Raw genomic sequence first — 19,670 nt, forward strand, 5'->3', positions numbered from 1 at the left:
TGATAATAAAGCTAACAAGTATTGAGTGCAATAATAAGTCATATTGTATTCTCAAGAAGAGAATGATTATTAGATAAAACAATCACGAATTCTTAACATCAAGCCCATTCTTGAAATATGGTTTTTGGGCCCTTTTAACCTTAGGTCTTAGGCACTTGCACTCTTAAAGCAACCCCAAAACTAAACTTGCTTAACATAAATTATAAAACTAACATGAAAAAACATATATAGTAAGAATTAATCACAAATAATATTTAAGGAAGCATCATATTTTAATCCGGAGATATATAATAAAATAACAAACCTTATACACTTAAAAACTTGTTCAATTCTTTAAAAACAACTTCAATTAGCTCTCTCACACACACACACACAAAATAACCCCTTATTCAATTACCAATTTTCTTATATTTTGTAGACATGTATATCGTAGTGTTGCTGCTTATTTTGGTGGGATTCATTATTGAATGTGGGATTAAATATTTATTTGTTTAAGTTAGAAATTTAAAGGTTTTATATTTTTATTTTATTTTCAATTCTTTTAGTTTTTAGTTTAAAAATGCAGGTCTATATATTGTTAAATTTATATACATGTAACAAAATAACATCATAATGAATTTAAATTTAATAGGGAATATTAACAGTGTCAATAAGTCTTAAAGTTTAACATTAACATTTTAATTGGGATAACAAATTTCAACTAATTAATGAAATTATAAGAGTTGAGGTACCGAATTATTTCAGAATTGAAATATAAAAATTAAATCTCAAATTTAAAAAAAAAAATATAGGATCAAAATTAAAAATTAACTATCCTTATATAATTAAAAAAAAAACAAATGGAATTGGACAGGCGCCAAGTATGACTTCATAAGCTAAATCAGATCTGAAAAGACATCGGACACGGTGGAGAGTGTCACGTGGGAGCAAAAAGACGATAACTTTCAACTACCAACGGTAACCGTTGGGTGAGGTGTGGAAGCTATTAGGAACGTGGTCTCAACAGTCCAACTACGAAGGAAATGACCCTGGAATGGTAGCTACGCCTAGATGCAGATCTCTTTTAACAAAACCTGACAATAATTAAATAAAGGAAAAAAACAGAAGAAGAAAGCTTTAAAATCCTTTGATGTTGACATGAATGTTACCCCATTCCCTTTTTGACGATCTGTGTACTTGAAGAACAAATTTTATCAAACGATTTTTTTGACAAACAAAAAATGAGCTGGAGTAGTGTCGGCAACTGGTTCAAAACTCAAGTAACTTTGAAGAATTTGTTCAGGCTTTTTCTGGGCCAACTTGTTTCTTTCGTTCTTGCACTTATGAGCTTTACTTCTTCTTTGATAGCCAGTCTTGGTAAGCTCAACTTAACCCTCTACTCTTAACTTGCTTCTGGTTATGAAAAATATTCAGATGAATTTGGAATTTTATATTCTTTGTTTGCTCATCAGTGTGTTGGCTTTTTGTCTAGGTGTGGATGCGCCTATCACTCAGACTTCCTTCACTTACTTCGCTTTAGCTGTGGTTTATGGTAGCATCTTGCTCTATAGGGGTCAAAAGCTAAGGGTAATCACTTATCAACTCCACTAATCTTATATTCAAAAGGATTCCTTGATACTTCAATCCTGTTCTGTTTGCAGATTCCTTGGTATTGGTATCTCGCCCTCGGCTTTGTTGATGTTCAAGGGAATTATCTTGGTGAGTCTGTAGTAGTCACTAATATCTCATAACATGATCTCCCAAAAACATGTTCTTAACTGGGGGAAAAAAGAAAGTGGAATATGTCTGATATGTTACTGCAAAAATTACCGTGACAAAAGAGCCATTCCTTTTTCCCTTTTTTTTCTTTTGCAGTTAACAAAGCCTTCCAGTTCTCCTCAATCACTAGTGTGACACTGTTGGACTGCTGGACCATCGTATGGGCAATATTTCTCACATATTTCTTCATAGGCACTAGATATTCTTTATTGCAGCTAGGAGGTGCTGCTCTTTGTGTGCTTGGCCTTGGTCTAGTGCTCCTCTCCGATGCAGGGGTGGGTGGTGGAGGTAACATTCTGGTCTAATGCAGAAGATATTCTTATAGTTATGGAACTCTGTTTCTTTATGGATGTTTTAATTCGTAAACAGCACGCCATTACTGGAAGTCATTCGAATTTTCCGGAGTGAAGTACTTGTTTCTCTGCACATGCAGGTGGTTCCAAACCAATTCTTGGAGATGCACTAGTAATTGCTGGCACTCTCTTCTTTGCCATGAGCAATGTTGGTGAGGTTGGTGAATCTATTGAACTATTACACCATTAGTTCTGTATCTAATGGCAACCTCAAGATTATTTGTCTTAGCTATCTGCTTTTTCATTTCTAAATTGCAGGAATTTTGTGTTAAGAAGAAAGACCGAATCGAAGTGGTTTCGATGATTGGTCTTTTTGGGATGCTATTGAGCGGTGTCGAGTTGTATCCTTTATGCTTGGTAGCATATGGTTAATTTATGACTTTTGAATTGAATCTGCAATGTGGCATTGCAATTATATATATATATTGTTTTGAGTCCATAACCTTTGGCTTAGATCCATATTTGAGCTAAAGAGTCTGGAATCTGTAACATGGTCTACAAATATAGTAAGTGACCTATGATCTATTCTTATAGGAATATGCCATGCAGTAGAAGTATATATCAGTTCCATTTTTAGGCCAAATTTAAGAATTTAGCTCACAAACAACTAATTAAGCACTATTACAAGTTTCATGATGCTGTATTTAGCCTTATTAAAACATTCATATATTGTGTTTGATTATTGCTTTGCCAAGTTACATTCTCTATTGTGGTTCTGTTTTCAGATACTAGGCTTTGCTGGATATACCTTTTCAAGTTTCATGTTCTACACTATCACGCCCTTTGTTCTCAAGGTGACTTGCTTTTCATCAATGGCTATATAAAGGTTTAAATGGGCATTAATAGAGGTATTTTTCTCACAGTTGAGTGGAGCCACGATGTTTAATCTGTCGCTGTTGACGTCTGATATGTGGGCGGTGGTGGTTCGCATCCTTTTCTATCGCCAGCAGGTACAATTTTCATGTTTAATCATTGAGCAAATGGCACGGATTTCCTTGTGAAAAAAAAAGGTAAGAAAAATGGTTGTTTTGAAATAATTATTGCAGGTTGATTGGCTATATTTTGTTGCATTTGGAGTTGTAGTGATCGGACTCGTCACCTATTCGACAACGTAAGATTTCAGACTTGTAAAAAGTTGTATAGGAAATAAAAGATGAAATAACTGTGATTGCTGGTTTTGTAATAGTGAAAAGGTCCCTGCAACGGTGGTTGAGGATGGAAGCCAGAGTGTTGAATACCAAGAGCTTAATGCTGAATCAAGAGACGAGTGTTGAGGTTCATGTCCAAAATGGGAACAACTGCGTGCAGGCAGGTGCTTTTGTTAAATGCCATTTCTTTCCTATCTAATTACCACCAAATATTGTCGGTCGGTATTGTAATCAACTGGCCACTTCTTTGGTTAGGGAGGAACAAGATGGTGTTTAGTGGTAAATGTCCCAACACTATTCAACTTACAATGGTTCTCCACGGAAACATTTTCTTTAGGCCTGCCGCCTGCTGACGCATAATATCATATCCCCACGGAAAATCCGCCCTCTGTTGCTTCTCTTGCTAATTTTTGGATAAATTTTATTAAAATTAAAAGAAAAACTTATATATTTTTATTTTTTGGTTGAATAATTAAAATTAATAAAAATATTAAAATAATTTTAAACTGTAAATTTTCAATTTTAAATCTCTACATAAATAACATATAATAACAAAATTAAAATTAAAAAAAAATCAATATGCTTTATAAAATCATAATACACCAAAATAATTTGCCGCTGCTTTTTTTTTTGGGTCAACATCCAAGAAGAAGAAGGCTTAAAGCTTGATGCTGTGCTTAAAACATTCGATGGGTATAGCTTTCCTTGTTTTCTTTCATATATTTGCGCTTTGAATTTAAGTTTCGAGATGAGAATTGATCATCATTTGTTAAGATTTGATTTTCCTGTCCATTATATAATTGCTATAGAGAACCCAGTTTATATTTGTAATTTCTAAAATGGCTAAAGCTTGAGTCTTCCAGGTTTTTTTTTTTTTCATTTTAAAAATAAAAAATTGATTATGTCGTCTTGCTTGTCTCTCCTCAATTAAAAATTTCTATAGAAATGTATTTGTTATTACAACTATTCTCCGTTTTATGTTTGAAAAAGGAAGATGCAAGAGATAATTTAGTGTTAATGAGTATTGTATTTACTATAAGCTTTTTTAAAATTATGATGTGTTTCTGAACCCAAGTTAAACTCTCAAAAAAGTATATGGGTAATATCACAAAATTATTAGTAAATTTATATTCTGATCACTTAATTTTAAAATGTCATAAAATTATCATTTAATTCTTCAAAAATTTTCATTTAAGTCTTTGGGTTGTTAAACACATTGGCCTTTTTTGTTCACATTGTCTGCACCAATAAAAAGTACTTTTCTCTTTTTCTTCTACAATCAAGTTTATTTTTTCATAAAACAACTTTGAACATTATAAATTTGCGAACTAAAATCCTAACAACTTTCTTCTCCAATCTCCAATACTATCATCAGATTTACCTAGATATAATGTATGTTCTTCTACTTGTTGATAAGTACTAACCCACCATACAAATTGTTGAATCATCACTTGGAGCTTATTAGTTGAAATTTTAAAATATTTAACAACTTAATGACTTAAATGCAAACTTTCAAATAATTTAGTGACTATTTTATAATTTTTTGAAATCGAATGATCAAAATATAAACTTACTAATAATTTAGTGACATTGAGTATAACATACTAAAAATATACATATTTTTAGTATTGTCTATTATGATTAAATCTTTTTTAACACATCGAATTATTCTTGTTTAAAACAAATATGAAATGATTGCTAATGTCTAAAAAATAAATTTTAAAAAAAATCTATAATATATATAAAAACATAAAATTGAACAAATTTATGAATTAATGAGGATATATGTTTTCTATTATGTTATAAATTGACATCTAAAAATAATTATAATTATTAGTTAAAAATTACATAAAATAAATAATGTAAAATGATGATATTTTAATTTATAATGATTAAAATTGAGTTTTAATTTGAATAGAATTCTAAGCACAAAATACAAAATGTGATCATTATTATTAATTACAAAAAATGTTATGTAAAGTTGTGATAAATATATATTTTTAAGTAGAATACCTCAATTAAAAAAAAATTGATGCAAATTTCAGTTGTATTTTGAATAGAAATTCTAAGCCTAAATTAGATATTTTGTCTATTAATTATTAATAAATTAATATTAAAATTATATATCAATTGAAATTTAAGTTTAACTATATAAATATTATCCAATAGTTAAGCATATTTAATTAAGTATTATTTAAAAAATTATGGGTAAAAAGAAGGGAGATTATTAACATTAATAAGTTAGAAGTATTTCAACAATGAAAGATTATTTTAATTGATGATGAGGTAATATAATATTATAGCTGATTTTTAAAAAATATTTTTAGTTTTTATTTTAGTTCTAAAATTTCTAAATGATTTTTAATAGTAATCTGTATTAATTAATTCAATATTTTTTAAAATTTAATGTTAATAATAAATATGAATTGTGATTGAATTCCTTTACTATTATTAAATATTCTTATGGTAAGTTTATTAATGTTAATAATAAATATGAATTGTGTTTGAATTCTTATACCTCTATTAAATAAGTAAATTCTCTTATTAACTAAAGTATTTTGTTTTTCTATGATCTAAAAGAGCACACACACAAACAAATAGGTATAATTTTGTTTTTCTCTTGGTATTATTATTTTATTTTGTTATTTTTTTAACTTAGAGTTCGTTTGTTTACATGTAAAAGGTTTTACGGAAAATATTTTCTATATTTTTCTGTGTTTGTTTCATAGAAAATAGTTTGGTCAACGGAAAATGACTTACAAGTCAATGTAAAATAAGTCATTTTTCCTGTAAAATGACTTACCCTTTTGAAAAGCATCAGTCATTTTCCGGAAAAGAGCTCATCTATAGATAATTTTATTTTTATATAAAAATTAACTTAAATCAAGCTTAATATTATTATATTGATAATAATTTTTATTTTTATTTTTATTTTTAAAAATATTTAAAATATTATATTTTTCAATATTATTAAACATACATATTTAATTATTTATATTTAGTCATATAATAAATTATTAATATAATAAATATAATTTATTATTTTAATAAATTATTTAATATTTTATTTTTATTTTAATAATAAATTTTAAAAATAATAATTTTAAATAATATTATTCACATATTATTGAAAATATTCAATATTAATATTTTAATAATAAATATTTATTACAATTATAAATATATTAATAATAAATGTTTTGTAGTATAAATATTAAAATATGTTATAAGTCTATGTACACTTCACATATTTGTAATTTAGTCTTTGTACCTTTATTTTCAAGAATTTAGACCCTTTATTTTTCAAATTTGAAAGTCAAGTCCAATTGTTGACATTGCTAATTTTTTTGTCAATTTTGTTGATGTCACATTTTAAAATAAAAAATACTCAATAGTCATGTAATTAAAAAAATGACGTTGTAATGAATCTGAATTTAATATAGTATTTTTAATATATGCAAAAACAATGTAAAATATAAAATTATAGATAAAAAAATAAATTCAATTAAACAATGAAAAATAATAATAAAATCTCAAAATTGTGTTTGTTTAATTGAAAATAACTTTTATGAAATATTTTAAAAAAATCTATCAAATAACAGAAAATATTTTACACAGATTCATCCAAACATCAAAAAATATTAGCTTTTCCAAAAAAATAAATTATTTTTCAGAAGTCATTTTTAATGAAATAAACGGAGTGTTAATATTTTTTTAGCACAAAGAGATTCTTAAGAATGATTTTAATGAAAACACTATATTACATTATTTAATGTTAAAGCACAATTATAGTTTTCTTTTTATTACTTTATCTTTTATTTTTAAAATTATAAACATGTGTAGCCACATGCAACGTAGGACAAGAAACAGACTAATAAAAAGTAAAATGGAAAGAATATTATCTTTTTTTTAAAAAAAAAGTTTAAAAAATCGAAACCTAATAATCTAAAAAATGTCTTGTCTATTATGATTAAATCTTTTTTATTTGATTACGAGATTTTCAGTGTAGATATTGTTGGAATATTTTTAAAATATTTATAATGTTCCAATAGTTACAAATGAAATGTTATAAGTGATTCAAAAGTTATGTCACTTGGTTATTAATCAAAAGTTGTCACTATTAATAATAATGAGTTATATCTCTTGTTACCAAAAGTTACGTCAGTTAATTAATGACAAAGTCTAATTTTCAAGTAGATATCTATTGAATAATGATGATTATTGCTAAAATAAATGACTATTATTTGGACAGTTATGTCTCTATGAAGAGGAGTCAAATTTCATTTGTTTAGGACACTAAAAACACATCAAAAGTTCCCTTCTATTCTCTCCATCTTCTCTAAATTGTTCTATAATGAGTTACTAAAAAAGTTCCTTATAGAAATTGGTACTCTTGCTATACTCCACTCAATGCTCAGTAGACTATTTCTGTCTATGCAAATATCAACAGTTATTAGGCTTCATTATATCCTCGAGGTTCATTTGCTATTAACTCATTTACACACCAAAATATAGGTAAGGGTGAATAAAACCTTAAAGAAAGTGGCATTGATACATGTCCTTACAAGAATCGTACTATGAGGATGACTATCAACATTAGAGTAAAATTGAGGTCAATAATCTTGCCAAGTTTTGATTTTGAAGGAATCTTTATCACGAAGAAAGGTATGTCAAATTTTTTGTTTACTTATTTTGCATGAATTAGGTTTCAACAGTTAAGTTCTATTGATAGTAATTATATTATGCAAAAAGTATGATTGTATCATGGACTACTTATTTGATAGAAATCAAATGTTAGTTCATTATATGCATGATATTTTAACAAGCATAATTATTTGTATAAAATTATACAATATATGCTATATATCATGCAAGAAAGAAGGAAAGAAAGAATATGGATGGAATGAAAATGTATGGTTGAAAAAGGATCTATTAATGGATTGAAACAATACTTTTTTTTTTGAATGGTAATGACATTGTTCGAACTTTAGTTGACCAGACTTCTATCCAATAGAAGCATTATGACCATTGGAGAAAACCTTCCCAAACCAAGCCAAAAAGTTACGTTATTGAATCTAACGATTACTTTTAAAAGGTTTAATTGAAATGATTTCTTGAAACCAAAAAGTGATGTCAGTTCAAAAAGTCACTTAGGCATTTATCGATGCATAATAAATGAACAATAAGTTTGGTGAATTGAAATTTAATTCATTTCATCAAATTTTGTGAGTGAAACCTTTTAGTGCAAAAGTTTTATTCTTTTTCATGATATATATTTAAATTGAGATATAAAATTATTTGTTTATTCAAATCATGTTATTAGAAATGATAATTTAAATATTATGAGACAATGAATTGATAATTGTATATGTAATGCCTTGATTTATTTAACTTTGTTTTTATGAATTTTAACATAAATAAGTATTTGCTTCAGTGGTTAAGTGATATTGGAGTATGTTTGAGGTCTTGGGTTCAAGTCCCATTTTTGGAAAATTCTACTATTTTTTATCCTAGCCTTATCCCTATTGGTTGGACTTATGTTATATTTTTAGTCACCATATATCAAAATGAGCCTGCTAGTTCAAGTAGTAAGGTGTTAGCTTGCTTTAGGGTTTTATGTTCGAACCCTTGTATAAGCAAAGGATGTTAATTTTTACTTCTGTGAGTGTGTACCGGTTGTGCAGTAGAAGTCGGATGGAACTGATATTCTGTAGTAGTTGGATGAGTTAGTAGGTCAATTTTGGGGGAGTTTGTTGGTTAGTGGATAGTGGGGCAGAGATGGGATTTAATTTTAATTTTAATTTTAATTTTTTTCTATTATGTTCTTTTTTCCAAAATTTTTCCTTTTTGACATTTCTCTCTCTCTTCCTTCCTCTGTAAAATATTTTGTTGCTTTATTCTTTAACTCTGTTCATCGTTCGTGTTGTAATCGTTGTGCATTCGGGTTCTTTGATCCGTTCCGAATAGTTAAGCTACTGAATAATTTCTTAACTGTATGCGTTGGGGGGATTCTAATTATGTTTTAACGGAATTCATTGATGGTGTTTAGTTATTTCTAGTTTAAGGGAAAGACAAGAAGCGGCTGGTGCTTCTCCAGTGAATTAAGTGTGGGTGTTTTCTATTCGTTGTTGGTAAGTATGCAAATGCACTAGATGTTATTGTGATACTCTGTTTTAGATAATTTTCGTTCGAGTTTGAAAATCTTTTACTAAATTTGGGCATTGGAATGCTGTCTTTCGGGTTCAGTGGTCTTGGGATTACTTTTGCATTAGGATCGAACTAGGTGTGTAACGAAAATGCAAGAAAATAACGATCGGCAAAAGCTGAAAATCTAGCCTGTCAATGCCACACGACCTAGGCCATTCGAGCGTATGGGCCGTGTGGGCCACACGGGCAAGGACATTCCATGTGTGTGGGCCCACATGAGCAAACCATACAAGCGTGTAAGCCATGTGGGCTACACTGGGAAGGCCATTCCTAGTGTGTGGGCCACACGAACATGTGGGCCTAAAATTTAGAATTTTTTCCTAGGGTCGTACACGTCGTTCCGATCTACTGTGGGCTTTCCGTATGGTCAGTATGTGTGGTATAAGCCTTAAAAAGCATGAAACATGTTACTCTATTAGACTGAAAATAACTTATATAATGTTTATATAAGATTTGTGAGACATGGTATGTATAATTTGTTCTGTCACGCTTAGGCATGTGTAATATCTGCTATGTATAAGCATGAATAGTATCTGTTATTCTATTTTATCTATATCTGTTATGGGGCAAGATATGTTTATATGGAGGAAGTATTTTGTATGAGGCGACTTCTCGCCAATATACTGGCTACACAGCTGCGATTATTCTGATAAGTGTCGTATGGGCACTATGTGGTGTCTAGGGTTGAGTGGGTGTTTTATACCCCACGTGGTCTAATGGGATGGTCGGAGTTGGTGTGTAGAGGATGAGGATAGGACTATACTTATCTGTATCTGTATGATTGTTTAAAATTTGATTCTGAAAAGCGATTTATGTCTGTATTTGTTCTGTTAGGCGATAAAATCTGAACTATGTTTTTGTTGAGTTACACACTGAGTTCTTAAAACTCACTTTCCGCAAGCTTAGGTGGGTTAGAGCGATGGAGGCTCAGATGTGACCACTGGTCAGTAAATTTCATCTACTTTAAAAGTTTACCTAATTTTCTGATTTTTGAGAGTTTTGTAATTTTGGGACTCTCTAGACTGTTTGGTTTTTAATTTTTGGATTCGATTTTGTTTTCAATTTTTCTGCGAAGTTCGACAAAATATTTTACGAAAACAACTATTTTATGTAAATAAACGTTTTTATTGAGAACATAAACTCGGTTTTCAAAATATCACGAATTTTAAACTTCCACTACAAATTATTGTATTTTGAAAGAATATACATTTGATGGTTTTTTGCTAATGAGTATAATAACATGCTTCTAAGTAAGTGGACTCTTTTAGTAACAAATTCTACGAGATTTTCAAAATGATAAGATTATATATATATATTTTTTTTACTCTTACTTCGTAACATTCTCAAATTTGGCCATAATGTCTAGGCCAAGTTTGGGGTGTTACATTTTGTAGTATCAAAGCCAGGTTGCAAAACTAGGGTTGTGAAATTTTGGGTTCAAAATTTTGTAAAAATTGGTTTACAAGTAAAGTTTGTTTTGCAAATTGAAAAGTAAGTATGTGGTACACTGAGTCTCCGGCACCGATCCTGTAAGTACTTCTAACTTTGAAAACTTTAGTTAGAAAACTTTGAAATGACTGAAATTGCACTGACTTAGTTTGAGACTGAAACCTTCTGAAATTTCTAAAACTTCTGATAAATATTTGAAGCATAAAATATCTTCTAATAAACACTAAAACTGATACATAAAACTTTGTAATGTAGATAAAACTGTGATTACAATGAACACTCGTGAAACGCGTGAACGTGGCGAGTGCCGTAGAAGGAATTGAGCTGAGTCTTCCTCGATGGGCAGTATGCCTAATTTAGATATGAACGATGTAACACCCCTAACTTGTATCCGTTGCCGGACTAAGGTTGAAGGTGTTACTGGACTTATTGGAACATTTTACGAACAATTCATTAACTTCATTCAAAAATCGTAGTCATACATCACAATAGAGTCACTTATATAGGTTATTGAGACCTAAAACATGCATTAGGAGGGGGTTGGGACTAAACCAAGCTCATACAAAATTTTTGATAACTTAGACATTTTTTTTAAAAGTTGTACAGGTCACTCGCCCGTGTGAACAGGCCGTGTGCCTCACACGGCTTTAGACACGCCCGTGTGTCTAGGCGATGTCAAAGCAGGGCATACATACTGACTTGTCCACACGGTCACAAGACATGCTTGTGTGCCGGGCCGTGTGAATATTAGGGAGGCTACTAACTTGGGTCACACGGCCAGTCACACGTCCGTGTGTCTAACCCGTGCTCGAAACAGACTTGGCTACATGGCCTAGCACATGCCCATGTGTACACCGTGTGGTCTACTTAGGCTCATTTCAAAATGGCCCTCGAGCAACACAGCTGAGACACACGCCTGTGCCTCTACCCATATGGGCAAAAATAGGCCATTTATAAGGCCAATTTGCCACCCATTAAGGGTCCTCCCTACAATCATCAAATAGGCACCAAATTTCAACCATTTCGCAACCAATACATACACCAATAATATCATATAATAACCAACCAAATTCATGCTTATTCAAAATTCCAAATCATACCAAATCATGAGCCAAAAATCATGCCAAAACATATGATCCACAATCTTAAATTTACTTCATTCAATTTCATGTCAAAACTTACCAAACTCCAAAATAAACACTTACTACAAACTTACCCAAATAACCTATTCTTTTGGCCATACAAAAACATATCATATTAGCATAATTACATCATATAATTCAGACCAAAACACATTCAAATACACAACCAAAACCAAGCCAAATCACATGGCTAAATATATATATTACCAAACATATTCACACACTTTTAGCCTATACATGCCATACTTTAATATATACATTTTCAAAAGGTACCAAAATAAGGTTCGATAGTGTGGTGACGATCCTCTATTATCTCTGAGCTCACGATAGCTACGATTATCTATAAAACAATGCAAACACACACAAGGTAAGCTTTCAAAAGCTTAGTAAGCCATATATAAATAAACTTAACATTCAAGACATAACAACATCATTAAATTACATATATTCCATGGCCAAATACTATTTCAAACCATATAGTTCATATACATTTAACATTTTCCCAATTCATTTACACATATAGCATATTTTCTCCTACTTATAACATATATCATCACTTGTACATATACTTACCTTTTATTCTCAAACATAGTATACATTTCTAACGTACTTGAATCGGATATACATCACATATAATCATTCATTTCTCAGAATGCCTGTTGAACCGTTCAAAATCATAAGGATATGCAGATAGATTAGAAAGCTCGTACAATGCCAACGTCCCAAATGTCGTCTTACATGTAATTAAAAATCGATGCCACTGTCCCAGACAAGGTCTTACACGAAATCAAATATGATGCCAACGTCCCAGACGTGGTCTTACACGTAAATCATAAGTCGATGCTAACATCCCAGACGTGGTCTTACACAAAAACACATATCGGATCCTATGTCATGGCATATGTATCATAACTATTCCTATGGTTCGTACGGGGCTTTTCTGCGTCGGAACTTTCTCGGAACTTTATCGAATTTCATATATTAAATTCTCATATCCATTCACCACAATTGAAATATCATATAAGAAATAATAATTCAATTTAACACATTTATTTGTATATCGACTTACCTCGTACGGATTCGGATAGACAAAGTCAATTACTCGATGACTTTTGACTTTCCCCGATCTAATTTCGTTTTCTTTAGTTCTTGATCTATATAAATTCAAATTTAACTCTTTTATTCACCAAATCATTCAAATCAATCCAGAAACACACATTTAGGGCATTTTACAAATTAGCCCTCACATTTTCACATTTTGACAATTTAGTCCCTAATCACAAAAATCACAAAATACACAAAATTTGCATATACCCATGTTAGGCCTAATTCTTATAGTATTCATATAAGTCCATATATTTCATTTATTTTACATTTTAGTCCCTCAATTTACAAATTTCACAATTTAGTCCAAATTACTCAAATTCATCAAAAATTCAAATACAAAATATATCAATCCAACACATATATTTTATTTTCTATCATCTAGTTTCATAAATATCACAATTTCATCAATGGTATATTTCAAAATCATCATCAAAATCTAAAATTTAGGCATGGGCTTTATAGAATATCAAAAACCGAACAAAATCTATACCTTAATCACCAAATCAAAGTGTCGAACCTTAGCTTCTATTTTTCTTCTTATTTACTTAGTGATTTTGGACAAAATGATGAATAAATGAAGCAAAAATTACGTTTTGTTTAATTAATAAACATTAATTCATCATTTATCATTTTACCCTTATTTTAATAACTTATAAAACATTAATATTAAGGTCATTTATGACCATTCCCACTATCCATGGTACAATTACATAATAAGGACCTCTCATTTAATAAGACAAATCAATTAAGCACTTTAACAAATAGTAGGCAACTTTTACATTTTACGCGATTAGGTCCTTTTATCAAATTAAGCACACAAACGATTAAATTTTCATACGAAACTTTCACACATGTCAGTTCACATATTATAAGCACAGAAAATAATATTTAAATTTTTTTGACTCGGATTTATGGTCTCGAAACCACTATTCCGACTAGGGTCTAAACCGGACTATTACAAGCGAGACACTGACTACACTTACTACCGAAAACGGGTCTTAAAGTTGTTCTCTAAGGATGATGCGTTGTCCCAAGCCATGCTTAGAGTATTGGAAAGGGTCGCTAGACCCTATTCTGGTTTTGGGAGTCGTGGGCCAATAATTGAACGACTTCGGTCTAATGGTGCTGAACTGTTTTGGGGTGTCATTAGAGTCACCCCTACTATGGTCGAATAATGGTTGGAGGCCATAGAGAGGATAATGAATGACATTTACTTCACTCTTGAGCAGAAATTGAAGGGTGTAGTATATTTGCTTCACGATGAGGTGTACCGGTAATGGTTATCATTTGATGAGGGTATTCAGCCAAATTGGATTAATTGGGAGTATTTTAAGATTACCTTTTAGAGGAAATATGTGGAGGCGAGTTATGTGGATGCTCACAAGCGCAAATTCATGAATCTCACTTAAGGGTTAGGATTGTGGCCAAGTGTGAGATCGAATTTCTAAGATTGAGCCGTTATGCTCGAGGGAGTGGCATTTGAATATGAAAAGTGTGTTTGCTTTGACGATGGTCTGAGGGACAGTCTGAGAGTTCTGGTAGCTCTGTAGAGGTAGTGAGAGTTCACCGTTCTGGTAGACAAGGCGAAGATCATCGAAGAGATTAAGCGCGTTGAGTGCCAGAACAGGGATCGAGAGAGAGGTAAGAATAAGAGGGATACGGAGCCCTCTAGTTCTATTCAGAGGCCTAAGAAACAGGCCAGACCTAATGGGCCTTCTAGAGTGGGAATTCCAGTTGCTCCTACTATAGCTCGACCGTTCAGTGACTGTGGTAGGCACCACACGAGCGAGTGTTGGAGGAGGTTAGGGGCATGTTTGCAATGTGGGTGAGTGAAGCATCATATTAGAGATTGCTTACAGTGTTCTAATTATATGCAAGCTTCAATTCTGGGTTTTGTTCAGCCTCAGGGGGCAGTTCAGCAGCCGCCTAAGGGTCCTAGTCCAGCTAGAGGTGGTAATGGTATGGGTAGAGGACAAAGAGCATCAGGTAGAGGTGCTAATTAGACTGAGGTGAGACACTCTGCATTGTTTTATGCTGCTAGACATTGTGAGGACAAAGACCCGTGGATGTAATTACAGGTACATTCTTTATTTTTTATGCCTCATATTTTGCATTGATAGACATAGGGTCAACACACTCCTACATAGCTAGTTCTATCTCTGATAACTTAGGGATTCTTGTTGATTATACTTCTGGTGAGATTTCTGTACTGAGTCTATTGGGTCAATCTGTTTAGGTAAATAGACTGTATAGGAATGTACTGTTGAAAGTAAAAGGGGTTGTGTTTTTGGCAAATCTGATGGAGCTATCGTTCGGAGAATTTGATCTAATTCTAGGTATGGACTGGTTTGTGGAGTATCAAGTTTGTAACATCCTGATTTTGGGCTTAGTCGGAACAGTGGTTTCAGGACCACAAATTCGACGAGGAATATTTTATTTTTATTATATTTTTATGGTCTACGATTTTACGGAATGATTTCATGAAAATTTCGTTCAAAAATTTCGACGTTTGGGCACTCAATTTGGTCAAAAGGACTAAATTGTAAAAAGTGCAAAAGTTGAGTTTTACATGTTAGAAGTGTTTAATTGTTATGATTTTTTAAATCAAAGGTCCTTAAATGGTAATTAGACTATTTTGAAGTTCGTGGACAAAAATTGGACATGGATGGAATTTTTTTGAAAGTTTAGTAGTAAGGGCATTTTGGTCATTTGTATATTAAATGAAATAAAATGGGAAAAATAACACAAAATGGTCATCTTCTCCATATGGAGGCCGAAATTAGCATGGGGGAAGCCATGGCTAGGGTTTTCAAGCTTTCCAAACTCAATAGTAAGTCCGTTCTAGCCCCGTTTTTCAAGTTCTTTACGTTTTTGGAATCCCGATAACTTGATTAAGCTTATGCTAGCAATAATTCAACCTAGGGTTCGTATTTGGAAAAATACCCATAGGTGAAATTTGTGTATTTTTGTGTTTTATGATAGAATATGAGGTTTTAAATTATGTTAGACAACTTGTGCTACTCGGTTTTAAGTGAAAACGAGTAAAAAGGCTTAATCGGTAAAAATACCTAATAGTCATAAGTGCATGTTAGAGTGAGAATTTGATGTTGTCATAGAAGAGAAAAATGATCAGCATGTCATAAAACATAAGAATAAGGGATGAAGTTTAATTCCCGAGCCTAGGGGCAAAAGTGTAATTATGCAAAAGTTTAGAGGCAAAATGGTAATTTTGCCAAAGTTCATATTAAAGGCTATTTTGATGAATGTATGTATTAAATAAATTAATTTGGTATTATAGATCAAGAGAAACGAGATTCAAGTCGTGATCGAGGGAAAAACAAAATTTACAAGGAATAGACACGATTGGTAATATTTTGTATCGAGGTAAGTTCGTATGATAATAATAATGCAATGTTATGTTTGAATTATATTTCGTACTATTATTGCATATATTGTATGATTTAATATATTAGAAAAGTTGATGGAATGGTGTTTATGATGTGGAAATATGACATGAAAGAATGTTACATGAAATGCAAGAAAATGATGATACATGACAAGTGATATATGAAATATGTGATATATGTTATGTAAATTCTTAAAAGCTGATTTGATATTTGAGTTGTATCTTATTATACTATGAATGGACAATTGGTACTATGGATAGTGAGATCGACACTTCGAGTAAGTTCGTACATAAATAATCTATCGATTCTTTTTATGTTATTATATTTTGATATCATATGAAATGTGGCTACCTATCAAATGATTATTTGATGTAAATTATGAATTTAAATTGATTACGGACAATTTAGTAAAATGTTGAAAAGTGAGGAATTTCCCGGTTGAACCTTCGGAATAGAAACGATACCAATGAGCTATTGTGAGGTCACGTGTGTAGTACTAAGTGCAGGCTACTACGTGTACCAGATAATTGGTCACATGTGTAGTACTAAGTGCAGGCTACTATGCGTACTTGATAACTTTGATCACGTGTGTAGTACTAAGTGCAGGCTACTACGTGTATCAGATGGTTAGGTCACGTGTGTAGTACTAAGTGCAGGTTACTACGTGTACCGGATAATTGGTCGCATGTGTAGTACTAAGTGCAGGCTATTATGCGTACCAGATAGCTTCGGCTACAAGTGTGGAAATGAGAAAATGTGCAGGCAATTGTGTATCTGTTATTATTCCGATGAGTTCAACGGGAAATCGATTAAGTGAAAATAAATGTGAAAGTGATTATGTGATGAACAAGTGCAAGTATATGTTTATTTGAATTTATGAGCAATATGCTCGATATTTGAGCGAACCTCGGTAAAATGGAAGGGAGTAAGTGAAATTGTGCAAAAGTGAACTTTAGTAGTAAAACAGTGTTGGACAGCAACAGTGCATGAATTTGAAAATTTACCAAAAATTGTGTAAGTTGATTTAAATTTCAAATAAAATATGTAATTAAATTTTATTGAATCTATTTTCACATAAAAGAAACAGGGGAAGCAAAAGAATTCCATATTATGTGATATTTGAATTCTTGTGAGACAGTGTCTGAATGAATTCGAGATCCCTTGTTCTGACTTGGAAAAATTGTTAAAAATTATAGAAAAATAAATTTGGGGTATAATTATATTCCTAGAATCTTGGTTGAGTCTAATTTTAATAAAAACAAACGAGAAAATCATCCAAGTTTTTTACTATGAGATAAATAAATTTTAGTGAAGAAAGGTCGAAGCTGTTAAACAGAAAAATAGGGGAGATTTTGAATAATAAACTGTACTTATTGGCTGGACTAAAAATTCTGAAAATTTTATGGCGGAAATATATATGAGTCTAGTTTTTGTGAAAATTTACGGATCTTAATTTTGAGTTCTGTAACTCTAAATATAAATGATTTAGTGACTATTACTCAAGAAAATAGCTTAACCAGAACATGTGTAAATGTACAAATGAGTTAGTTTTATTGTAGGAAGCATGTTAGTAAACTGCTTATTATTATTTCATGTGAGCTTACTAAGCATAAATCTTACCCCCCTCCTTTTCATTTCTTTTAGTGTTGTCAAGTTAGCTGAGGGTTGGAGACCGTCGGAGGCAGCATCACACTATCAAGCCAACACCTTGATAGTATAAACACATATGCTAGATTTATCAAGTGAGTGGCATGTATAAGGACCTAATTTTATAACATGTGTTATTATTATTTGGCCAAATATATTGGTCTTTAGTGAGCTAATGATTCTGACTTATTAATCTAGCTATTTATGTTATGTTTGATATTGGTGATGTGCATATGCTTGGTTGTCATGCATGGTTGGTAATAAGTTGTTTAAGTTGTTTAATTGATGAATTAAGTTTAGTCACACTTTGTGCTTGACTCCGGCGATGGTCTCAGGTACGGGGGCGTTACAAAGTTAGTTTGGATTGTGCGACTAAGAGGGTAGTTTTGAAATCTAAGAATTATGTGGAAGTAGTTGTGATTGGCGAGCATCGGGATTACTTATTCAAAGTAATCTTTGATTTTGTGGCTGAAAAACTGGTTTGAAAAGGGTGTGAAGCGTATTTGGCCTATGTAAGTGTTTTAGCTTCTGTGGGCTCTTCTATTAAGAACATCAAGATAGTGAGGGAATTTTCAGACGTTTTCGCCAAGGAATTACCGGGTTTACCTCTGAATCGGGAAGTTGAGTTTGGTATTAAGCTTCTATCAAGTACAGCGTCGGTGTCCATTGCTCCTTATTGTATGGAACCGAAAGAGCTTATGGAGCTAAAGGCTCAACTTTAGGAGCTTTTGGATCATGGATTTATCTGTCCTAGTGTGTCTACGTGAGGGCACCGATTTTGTTTGTAAAGAAAAAGAATGGTACCATGAGAATGCGTATTGACTACCGACAGTTGAATAAGTTAACTGTGAAGGATAGGTACCCACTTTCGAGAATCGACGACCTGTTTGATCAGTTTCGTATGGTTAAAGAAGTTAATGTTCATAAGACAGCTTTTAGGACTCATTATGGGTACTACGAGTTCCTAGTCATACCCTTTGGTTTGACGAATGCTTCGGCTGCATTCATGGATTTGATGAATTAGGTTTTCCAGCCGTATTTGGATCAGTTCATTATGGTATTTATTGACAAATTCTAGTATACTCTAAGACTGAGGATGAGCATGATGAGAATCTTAGAGTAGTCCTTTAGTTACTTCAAGAGAAACACAGATGGATTGAGCTGTTCAAGGATTACAATTGCACTATAAAGTATCAACCTAGTAAGGCCACTGTGGTAGCCGACGTTCTTAGTCATAGAGTAATGACTGGTTTGATGGTGATGTTTGTTCACCTAAGTTTGTTTCATGATGGAGCTCTGCTAGCCAAGTTACAAGTTAAGCTAACTTGGATTGATCAGATTTGGGATAAACAGTTAGGGGATAATTATCTCGTTACACGTTTCCATCAGGTAGAGAGTGGTAATATGTCTGATTTGGGGCTGAATAGAGGTGGGGTTCTGTGTTTTTGTGAA

General features: G+C 31.8%; 1 protein-coding gene across 3 annotated transcripts; it reads left to right on the forward strand.

Annotated features, from left to right (window-relative positions):
* The first annotated feature begins 904 nt into the window (after positions 1 to 904).
* On the forward strand, positions 905 to 3,715 carry LOC121228136 (solute carrier family 35 member F1). Of its 3 annotated transcripts, none has more exons than XM_041111305.1 (12): positions 905 to 1,356; positions 1,472 to 1,566; positions 1,641 to 1,698; positions 1,855 to 2,046; positions 2,192 to 2,268; positions 2,370 to 2,452; positions 2,566 to 2,617; positions 2,837 to 2,905; positions 2,975 to 3,061; positions 3,158 to 3,222; positions 3,298 to 3,423; positions 3,515 to 3,715. In XM_041111305.1, exons 1-11 carry the CDS (start codon positions 1,221 to 1,223, stop codon positions 3,383 to 3,385), a joined length of 1,002 nt encoding a protein of 333 aa, XP_040967239.1. In that variant the 5' UTR covers positions 905 to 1,220; the 3' UTR covers positions 3,386 to 3,423; positions 3,515 to 3,715. The 3 variants fall into 3 exon arrangements, with proteins under 3 accessions (XP_040967239.1, XP_040967240.1, XP_040967238.1); XM_041111306.1 differs by having other exon boundaries at positions 3,298 to 3,419; XM_041111304.1 differs by having other exon boundaries at positions 3,298 to 3,715.
* The last annotated feature ends 15,955 nt before the right edge of the window (positions 3,716 to 19,670 follow it).

Source organism: Gossypium hirsutum, chromosome A04, assembly GCF_007990345.1.
Source record: "Gossypium hirsutum isolate 1008001.06 chromosome A04, Gossypium_hirsutum_v2.1, whole genome shotgun sequence".
Taxonomy (NCBI): domain Eukaryota; kingdom Viridiplantae; phylum Streptophyta; class Magnoliopsida; order Malvales; family Malvaceae; genus Gossypium; species Gossypium hirsutum.